This window comes from Sinocyclocheilus anshuiensis, unplaced genomic scaffold (genome assembly GCF_001515605.1).
Source record: "Sinocyclocheilus anshuiensis isolate Anshui unplaced genomic scaffold, SAMN03320099.WGS_v1.1 scaffold843, whole genome shotgun sequence".
Classification (NCBI taxonomy): Eukaryota; Metazoa; Chordata; class Actinopteri; order Cypriniformes; family Cyprinidae; genus Sinocyclocheilus; species Sinocyclocheilus anshuiensis.
Window position 1 is genome coordinate 748,339 of NW_015547670.1, and position 11,053 is coordinate 759,391.

General features: G+C 40.1%; 1 protein-coding gene across 1 annotated transcript in view; it reads right to left on the reverse strand.

Annotated features, from left to right (window-relative positions):
- Window positions 1–2,216: 2,216 nt before the first annotated feature.
- Window positions 2,217–11,053, reverse strand: part of LOC107702731 (protocadherin-15-like) — a 43,696-nt gene continuing 34,859 nt past the window's right edge. The window contains exons 11-15 of the mRNA XM_016505135.1: window positions 10,428–10,446; window positions 9,317–9,358; window positions 8,271–8,344; window positions 5,670–5,781; window positions 2,217–3,057 (exon numbers count right to left, since the gene is read on the reverse strand). Of these exons, the coding sequence (XP_016360621.1) occupies window positions 2,482–3,057; window positions 5,670–5,781; window positions 8,271–8,344; window positions 9,317–9,358; window positions 10,428–10,446 (823 nt within the window). The 3' untranslated portion in view covers window positions 2,217–2,481. The remainder of the gene's footprint in view (window positions 3,058–5,669; window positions 5,782–8,270; window positions 8,345–9,316; window positions 9,359–10,427; window positions 10,447–11,053) is intronic.

Genomic DNA, 11,053 nt, shown 5'->3' on the forward strand with positions numbered 1-11,053 from the left:
TCTTTCAAATGTAGTGAAGTTAAAGTCATAAGTTTCCAGAAAAAATAATACTCAAGTAAAGTACAGATACTCAAAAAGTGTTCTTAAGTACAATACTCAAGTAAATGTACTTAGTTACTGTCCGCCTCTAGGCGGTTATCTTCAGCCTCTGTGGAATGTGATGTTGAACCTTCCTGCGTGACAAACACAATCCGGTCACGCATGTGCACACACTCTCACTCCTCATGTATGCTTACAACCTGCATCTGCCCACACACACGCTGAAGCATCAACAGCTGAGCCGGAGCCAGAGGAGAGGAGGCAGCTCAGTCAGAGCACATTTGACTCAAACGCAGCTCACTGCAGCACATGTGCAGGAGGGAATTAATAGGACAGGTGGGCCGACATATTCCACTATACCTGACTATAATCAGACAGCAGATATTGCATGATCAAAACATTCAAGACAAGTTTAAGATACTTAAGGGTTTAAAGGTGAACAGGATGTATAAATGAATACAGTGACACTTACATATCTCAGCACACACCATATGACATCGTGTTGCAGTTATGACATTACATTTGCAGTGTGATAAAGAGATTAGGTTTTTAATATTGAGTTTTCAAAAGTGGACTTCTTTTTAAAACGATAACTAAACAGGTGATGAGGTCATGTGACAACAACATAGCACATTATTATCGTTATGAAAAATGTGTATAATGCCTACTGGTTCACATACTTAAAAAAAAAAAAAAAAAAAAAAAAAAAAAAAAAAAAAAAAAGTAAAATAACAAAAGTGTATACTGCACTGTATTCAATAAAAAATAAGCCAGAATTCAATTCTGAACACAGCCAAAGTTTTAAACCCACCACAGTCTCACATTTTTACATATTCTTCAGGAATTTGACATATTAAGTTGTCTCTGCACAGAATACAGAATTTTAACATTAAAAATAAATTAAAAATCTCAGTTCACCCTTGAGAGCCTCATACTCTATGAGAAGGAAGTTCCTCTTAAGGTATTCAAAGTATGATTTCAATTCAGAAAGCAAAACAAACTTCAAACATCAGGAGGCGTCATTTTCTTCCAGTTGAAATATATATTCTGTATGGTACATCACATACAAGGTTTTCTGTGATTCGGATTGGTAAGATTAGTAAGTAATGACCATCAGAGCTCTGAGAAGAGAGAATGGGTAAATAGTGTGTCTCCCTCTGCTGGTGAACGTAGAACTGTGCAGTTAACAGTCAATCACTTCACAGCTACCTGTATGCGCATGAGATTACACAAACATGTACAATGTGTAAAAAACATTATGCAAAGAATCAAAAATCAAGTGTGAAAAATGGAGGAAAATGCCGCCACATGGCAGGTAAATTAGAAAAGCTTTAACCAAACAAGCAGGCTGTAATCACTTAAAAATGGATGTTTTCTTTACTTGATTGCAGGTAAACAAGAAGTAAAATGTAACAGTTTAACCTTAGTAATCACAAACAGATGTTTCCGGTACTCTGCAGTCAGAAAATAACAGCGTTTTAAGAATGAAAAGAACACTTGTTGTCCAGGCGAATTAGAAGATCACGTATGCTCAGTGATACTTCTATATCTGTCCTGTAAAGCACAGCAGATCAGTATATACAAATATAAAACACTTTATGGAGACATTTACTGGAGTGACATTCCATTGTATGAACACTGGTTAACATGAAAAATGTCTGCTAACTGTCAGTTTTATTGACAAATATATATGGATTATGTTCACATTTTTATTCATGATAATAATTATAAATCAAAGCTTCAAACTATCTGACCAGTGTAAAAAACAAAACTCAAAAGTGAAGGAAACCCTAGATAAATTAGATTTTGATGAAAAAAAAGGAATGATAATCAAAAATAATTTTTGAAGTTATCAAAATACATAGACTGTATATATTATACTTAGGTATACCTATGTAAATAATCTTTTCAAAACATTAGGGCCATTACAACCACATATATCTCAATGTAAAAAATACATCCATTAAACAAATTTGAAGAATAATTAAGTGTAGCAGCCATCACTGGTTATACTGATTTTTAGGGATTTTTTGAACAGTCTGTGGACTCATTTATAAAAAATACTTTTCAAATCAAAGCTTTCTAAACTGTTTGAATCTGCTACTTTTCTGTATTGTCTGTTTGTGAAATCAAATCTGATAACTAATAACTTAAATTATACAGTTTATACATTTTGGAAACGGTTCAATTGAGGCAAAGAAATTTGTATAGAATAGCCCTGTCTTCCACAACAATTTATCTGACACTACAGTAAGAAGTGAAATAGTCATCTGCATGAAAAAAAAAATAATTCTTTATAAGAGAATCACATTTCTTTGTCGGTGTCTGATGTGTGTACAACAGAATCGAGATAAACCCTTTATAGAACCCAAATAAAACATAGAAAAGACTAGAAATGAAACTAAATAGAAACAGTACCATAAGAATTAGCAAAACTAGAAATCAGAGTTTTGTCATTGGTATGTGTAAGTTGTTCCAGGGACCCATCCAGAGCTCCTCTTCATCAGACAGTGTTTGCTCACATGGAGACTCTTCCGACTCTTTAATCTCCCCATTGTCCACTGAGGACTCCAGCTCACAGCACCCCTTATCCTGCTCCAAACGGGCTTTATCGATGTTGGATTTGGGCCCTATGCTGCCCATTACACTGCACTCTTTGGAGTTAAGGTTGGGATCAGTAACATAGGAATTGGCAGTGGTGGTGCTGATAGTAGGCCCATTGTCTTCTGTTCCATTTGAAGGTAAATGCTCTTCGTGTGTGACACCTAGCTTGTCCAGTTTTTTGAATTGTTTGCCTAACTGTGTTGGTGAGCCCAGTTTTAAGTTGTTGGGGTAAGGGGGCCTTCGTGTTCGGATGATGGTACCATTTTGGGCAAGGTATACTGATCCGTTGATGTTACTGTGGCTGCTGATGTTGGGTATGCGATTGCGTTGGACGTCCGGTCCACTGTCTTCTCCTGTTGAAGTCGTGTCATGCTCTCGGTCCAACACTAGTTTGATTCGCTTCTTTTTGCCAGCCTGGAGATCAGAGAGAAGAATTATTAACATAAATCAGCTATCAAAGAAAAACCCTCCATTAAGTGGGAATAGTAGAGACCAGGGGCCATATTCACAAACAATTTTAGTCCTAGCGTTGAGTTTCTTAACATTTATTAGCCTTAAGATTTTTTTGTGAATATGACCCCAGCCGTGTGAAATTGCAATCATAATCAAACTGAAGGTTGCGTGCACCCCTAGTAGAGAAGCAAACTGATGGCTGCACATGTGGTGTCAATATTATATTAAAGCACTCACAGTAGGGATACTGTTTTTGGAAACAGAAACATGAGATTAATACAAATAAATGTTTTGAAGACACAGTTTTGGGGCTGGTAATGTAGGTTCACTCAAGAGAAGAAATTTGAGAAGCACACCAGAAAAAAAAAAAAAAGTACGGCATGCCATTTTTTTAGCACTTCCATGCAGTTGGATTTGTTCCAAAACACACCAGTATAAGAGAAAAGACAGGTATCAAGTGGGAATCACTTCACTCCATGGCAGAAGTCAGTTAGGTCTTACTTGGTCCCTGTTTAGAAAGCTGTGGAATCTCCTGAGACAGAATCTGCATCTGTTACTTCTGTGGTACCTTCGGTTCCCGACTGCTGTGAGCGACGCCTAGAGCCGCTCTCAGATCCTGAGCCACTGCCAGAGGTTATGGCATCCTCATCCACCTCTGTGATTGGCGAGAGGCCTCCAAACGTCTCATCTGAACTCTGAACGCTGCCCTCTGTGGCGTATGGTGTGTCTCCACTTTCTGCTGCTGAGATCACACTTGACCTCCGTGATATTGATCCCTCACTCATCTCACTAGCTGACTCTCTGCTCTCTGCTGTTTCATCCTCCTCCTCGTCCTCTTCTTCTTCAGACGCCTCTTCTTCCTCCTCACTTTCCTCATCAATGGTGTCCTGGGAGGATCGGGTAATGATGCTCTTGCGAGAGCGGCGGCTTCCTCCTGCTGATCTGGAGCTTGTGGAGCTTCTCTCACTGCCGGACACGGAAACGGCATCTGATTCAGTGTCATCTGATGCAGCAGATCCGCTCATTTCCATCCCGGATGATGCAGCAGATCCACTCATTTCTGTCCCGGATGCCTCTTCAGAGCCACTCGCTGACCCTATCTCACCACTGCTTTCCTCACCAGACACTGATGCTTGTGATGACCTTACTGAAGACCGGGCTGAAGACCCCTTAGAGCTGCCACCTGATACGCTGCCACTCGGGGTACCACTTGCACTTCCAGAAACACTCCCACTTCTGCTGCTCCGTGTTCCTACACTCGAACGCTCCGAGGAACCCTCAGTACGGGATGATTTCTTTGAAGAGCGAGTAGAAGATGGCTCTGATCCTGATCCTGACTCTTCCGTCCCTTTAGACTCTTCATCTTCTTCAGATTCTTCCTCGGACTCCTTTTCTGTGGCAGAACTCTTCTCAGCACTGGACTCTTCCTCAGTTCCTGATTTTTCAGTCCCAGATCCAGACGCTGTTTCTGTTCCTGAGGTCTTTCCAGACCCTGACTCTTCCTGCGAGCCAGATTCCTCCTCTGAACCTGACCCTTTCTCGGTTTCGGATTCTTTCTCAGATGCTGACTCTGCCTCGGAATCCTTTTCGGTTCCTGACTTCTCAGTCTCAGATTTGGATTTACTCTCTGCATCAGATTCGTCTGGTTCTTCTGGCTCTGATTCAGAATCAACTGTGCTCTCATTGGCATCATCTCTATCCAGATCCACTTTCAAATAATCCTTATCGTCAGTGGAGCCTGCTACACTGCTCCTCTCAGATGATTCCTCCTCATCCGAGGCTTTCTTTCGGCTCTCTGCCTCTGATCCACTCCCGCTGGCCTCTGGCTCACTGACACTGATGGACACTTTTGATTTCTTCTCTTCTCTCTCTGACTCGGCTGCAGACTCGTCCTTCTCACTTGCAGAACTATGACTGATGGTGCTCTGTGATTTTCTTCTAAGTTGCAGCTTGTTTGCCAGATTAATGCGTTTCAGGACTTTCCCAAGTCGACTCCTGGCAGAGGATGTGCCATCAATGGAAGCGACTGGGCTTGCGCCACCTGCCAAGCTCTCTTGACTATCAATACGACGTGCAGATGTCAGCTTGGCATAATCTTTGTCTTTCTTCCCTTTCCCAAACATCATCGGGAAGATCTTTGCCTTCTTCCATGGGGAGCTAGCTTCAGTTTTCTTCCCAGCAGCAAGAAACTTGCTGAGCTTCATGACGGACTTCACCCTCTTTGCAGCTTTGGATTCTTCAGCTTCAGCCTCTGCTGGCTCCTCAGCAGGAACCTCTGGCTCTGCCTGTTCAATCTCATCCTCTGGTGGGAAATCCTGGAATCCCACATGCTTTCCACGCCCACGGCCTCTCCCTCGCCCACCTCGCCCTCTTGCCCGACCCTGTTGTGACATTATTTCCTTTAAAACAATCTTATTAATCACAGGTTACTAAAATGAAATGGTCAAACCTGATATTAAATGATGCATGAAACAAAAATAACTTTCTATTGGTGAGGCCAAGATTATGAACAAAAAGAAAACATAACTGCACCATTTCCTTCAAGCAGCCAGTGAATGACTGTGTAGGGTTACCTCTGGTCCACCATAGTAATATCCTTCATCTTCCATGATGGCCTCTCCAGACTCATCATACATGGGTGTAATCAGCCTCCTGCGGCTGCCGTAGGCTGGATAGGGATCATACCTGGAGGTAGGAATGGAAATACTACAACATGTGAACATACCTTAAAAGTTATTGTGTGGAGAACTATATTAAAGTTGCTGTAAGAGATTTCAATTTTGCTAATTTCCAGTAAATGGATTTAGCCCATCCCTTCAATCATAAGCATTCTCTCCAAAATCCCACCCTCCTAAAACAAACATGAACATCAGCAAACAAAAACATGATTTCTAGCTGGCTGAAAGTGCTGGACAAAATTTTCTATTAACTTCTTTTAAAGCTAGGTTTTGTCAACATTTAAAAGTTTGTCTTGACAAATATTGCTTTTCCATTTTATTTTTAAATGAAGCCAACATTCAAATTTGAATAGCAATTCTACATTCTTTGTGATACCTCAATTCAATTCAAATGCACCTGGAGTTCTGAGTATTTTGGGGGCAAGACCTCCAACAGGTTTGAAAATAGGTGTGTTTACTGAAGACGGGAAAGCCAAAACAGATGCCTCATTACACTTGCAATCAACATCAGCCCATGTGTAGCTCCACCCACGCAGGACAAACAGCCCCTGTGATCCAGGGATTAAAGGCTAAACCCCCATTTAAAGATTCCTAAGCTCTCTAAATAGCCTGGATCTTCAGCAGGCCAGGTCTCTCTGATAGCAGGTGCACTTCAGCCTGACAGAAGTGCAACATTTATCTTCCCCACTCTAGAGGTCTGCATTCCCGCGGCTCTCCGGCGGGAACCGCGGGACCCGACTGGATTTTTTGCGCCGCGGGAATAAATTCCCGAATAAAACGCGGTAGCAGTCGGTAACTCTGGTGTAATTTGAACGGGAGCGGGCGGTCTAACAATATCCCGTTCCCGACGTTCATTTAGAACAGCATATCTGCGCTTTATTCTTATTGATCACCGGTAGAGCTTGCGCTCAGGACTGTTATGCACGCATGCTTTAAACGTCACACGTTTTATTTGCGGGGTCTGTGTGCAGCATGTGCATAACGATGCTCAGAGCAGGCTGTACCGGTGGTAAATATACGGCCCTCAGACAGAACAGGCAGGTTGTCGATGAGTGACAGAGCACGAATAAAATAACATACAATTTTGCGCAGACTACACTTTTATTTGTCAGCCTATCTCTCCTTTCAGTAGCGGAAATTTAAATGTGAGATTCTGGAAACGAGATCTAAATTTAGCGTGAACTGTCTGGTCTGGAAGAAAATTATTCTAAGCGGACAGCGGGTGAACAAAGAGTGAATATATAGTGGGAGCAGGTGGGTGCGGAATAGAACCTTGCGGTAGCGGGACTAAAAAAATAGTCCCGCGCAGACCTCTAATGCACAGAATAGAACCTTGCAGGAGCGGGACTAAAAAAACAGTCCCACGCAGACCTCTACCCCACTCTCTCCCTTGATGTCTATGGAATCAATGCCATCCTTCTTTCTCAAAGGCCTTGACTATGGACAAAGAAACCTTGACATTCAAAAGAATCAGTTAAAAGTTTGAGGGAATTCTCAAGAAAATAATTCTCTTTTCAGCATAAAATTGATATTATAAATATTATTGACAATTTAATCAATCTATGGAGCAAATCCTTTAATATCATCCTTCTAAAAGATACATTCCCTGAGATGTAAACTTACATAGTGCTAAGATTAATAGCTAGATGAACAGGTGTTTTGCATCATATCTTGTTTTATGTTATGTAATTTAGCACGACTGGAATTCTGGATTGACTGATGTGCATCCATTTTAAAATGTTAAATAAGACCTTAAGAAGTCTATCATCAGAGATCTTGATGTTAAAGCACATCATCTGTTCTGTGGTGCTCACAGCTGACGTTCAGAGCACTACGGAGACCTTTAAGACCATCTGCTGCTCCTCTTGCTACAAAAATTGAATGACTATCGAACATAATAGAGGATGCCATTAGTATGATCTCTGAAAGTCCTACTAGCAAACATGCGGTTCACGCCTAAATTAATCCACTGAGTTTAGCTAAAGATGGCTGAGTGGAGGTGAGGGCACATTAATCTCATCAAAGCTTCCAGCATCTCCTCAGATGGGCTGACGTTAAACCATGCAGTTCAACATTTGCAAGAGCATCTGTCCCGATAGTAAAGCTGTTCCGATGGTACATTACGTGTCAATTTGAGAGTGCTTACACCTCTTTCTCTCGCTTCTGCTGTCTCCTTCTGTTTGCACACACAAGTGCTCAATTAGTGTATTGTACTCACTATAGGCATAATTTTTTTTGGGGGGGGGGAGGGGGCTCAGGTGTCTTGGTATCATCAAATTGACTGGGAAAATTGGAATGGATAAAGTAGAGAAATTCTGAAGAAGTGATCAAGGATAAGATGATTGAAATTCAAAGGGCATGGGAGACAGAAAAAGAGATCTAAGGGGGCATATTAAATAACATGCTTCACCTTCAAGAGAGGATGTTTGTGTAAAAAATACACAAACACAGTCTGAAACAAAGACACACTAGCCTTGTATATACTCTGAAACTCACCCTTGATCGTAACTATAGTAGTCTTGGGTATAGTAATCCTGTCCAGGGTCGATACCCGATTCCATGGAGAGAGCCTAAAATACAAACGTAAAGACAGATGTCAGACTTCATCTTCACACAGGCTACTAAAATTAGTCAGGGTTTGGTGCACAACTGATACAGTCAATAACATTTCTGGCACACTGTGTGCTTGTTCACCATTTACTGTAACTTAATTTCAACTGGGAATGCAAATGAACATCTGGACTACCGTTCAAAAGTTTGTGGTTGGTAAGTTTTTTTGTTTTATTTTGTAGAGGTCTCTTATGCTCACCAAAGCTGATCATTTATTTGATTAAAATTTACAATTAAACAGTAATATTGTAAAATACACTTACAATTTAAAAATTACTGTTATATATTTAAAAATGTAATTTTTTTACTCCAGTATTCAGTGTCACATAATCCTTTAGAAATCATTCTAATATGCTGATTTGATGCTCAAGAAACATTATTATTATTGTTGTTGTTATTATTATCAATGTTGGAAATTATGTTTTTGTTGTGCTGTTTAACATTTTTGTGGAAACCATGATAGATTCTTTGATTAATATAAAGTTCAAAAGAACAAAGTTACAGTATCATATGGATTCATAAAACATTTAGAACCTTCCCCAGTCCTCATTCACTTTCATTGTATGAATAACAGCTGCTTAGACATGCTGCTTTTTACTGTATGTTCTGCAGAAAGTTTGAACGAAGGAATGGACATGAGTGTGAATAAATGATGAAAGGTTTTTGGGTGAACTGTCCCTTTAGAATTATTATTTAGTGATTAAAGCCCCCCATGAATTTGCCATACGAGTGCAGTTTTGTCTCCTTTGACGTATATCCCATTGAACCAGATTTTGTGTGACCTTAAAGCTAACATACATCAACTTAAAACTTCAATGTTTGTCATGGGATCTTTAAAAAGAGATATAAAAAATATTTAGTAACATTAGGAAGATTTGTCAAGACCCAAGAAGGAAAACTAAGGAAAGGCATGTAGAAAAAACAGATGCTACCTCAGGCCGGAGCAAAGAGGGTCTCAACAGCTGCTGCTGCTGCTGGCAGAGTCACAAAGAGAAGAGAGGGAGAGGAGAAAAAAAGATTTGACACTAAGAGAGAATACAGCGTAAGAGAGGCAGCACAGAATAAAAGGCAAAGACAAAGAGAATAGCAAGAAAAGATGTTGCTGCATACCTTTAAAACGAATGATCAGACAGAGTACATGACAGCAAAAAGATGTGCATTAAAACAGGAAAGGGGGAGAAAAATTATCTCCTGGTTAGGAAGATAATGACAGAGATGCAGATGAAGGAAAATGTTCCATCTAAAGAAGTAGACCCAACTTTAAGAGCTAAAGTGCTTGAAAGGTCAGAAAAGGTTGTGTTTGACAGCATGCATATGCAAACTATATGCATTAACTTTGCAACTTGGACACTGAAGTGACTGCAAAATTATGTGTGCAGGCTGAACTGAGTAAAGACACAACTCTTCAATTTACACTCCTTAGTGGACTGCAAATGTAAGTTTAATGGCAAAGTTTCTATTGCTCCCTTCATCTCATTGAGATTCCAGTGTAAGCCTCTCACAAGGCATCCAGTGTAAGCCTCTCACTATTGGCAGTCTGAAGTGACAAGGGAACAAGGTAGTCTTACCTTCGACTTATTAAAGGCCTATATATTAAAGGGATAGTTTCACCCAAAAATGAAAATTCTGTCGTTAATTACTCACCCTCATTTCGTTCCACACCTGTAAGTCCATCGTTCATTTTCGGAACACAAATTAAGATTAAATTTTTGATTACATCCGAGAGCATTTTAATGTGGTAGTTCTGTTGCTCCCATTTAATCAAAAATATCTTCATTTGTGTTCCGAACACGAACAAAGGACTTACAGTACAGGCGTGGAACGACATGAGGGTGAGTAATTAACGACAGAATTTTCATTTTTGGGTGAACTATCCCTTTAAACCAACTACATAGAACTGGATTTTTAGTACCATCCAGTTCTAAAAGTCACCATCATGATGCCATAAGGTATTACTCATATCCATGCAGTTTTACAGTTAGTGTATGAGTGACAGAAATAGTGATCAGATCAAAGGAAATGTAAAAAAAAAAAAAGACTCACCTCTCTGCCAAAGCCACGCCTGCTGAAAGAGACATAAAAAATGATTGTAAAGAACGACATGTAGCTGGAAATGTGACATCTGTTGACTAGCTAAATGATTTTAGACTTGTTCTTGTAGAGTCTGGCTCACTTTCATCATACAGAAAGCATTTCAACACTTCCTGTCATCTCTTATCATGGGACCAGAATGAAAACACCATATTTAAATGCGAAAGCACTTGAAAGATAAAAACGCACTCAGGGAAATGACGCAGCTAGTACTGACACAAGCAGTTTTACCTACAATGAAGAATTCAAAAGCATGTTAATCTGCTTTTTCCAAATAAGTCATTTTCTGATGAATGGAAAACCAACATATGCACACATACTCACACTCATACACAACCTATATTTAATGCAGTAGCTATAAATTGTCCAATCATACACTAACAGAATTTCAAGGAAAGTTACATTTGAGAGGTCTCTCAAGGGCCAAGAGTGAAATCCACTTAGTGATTAAAGCACTGAGACAAATGAGTAACATGTTCCAAGTGTCTGTGTGCGTACCTGGTATTCTCTACATTATGGGAACCAAATATCCCCACAAGTATAGTAATAACAGTAATTTTTTTTTTGGGGGGGGGGGG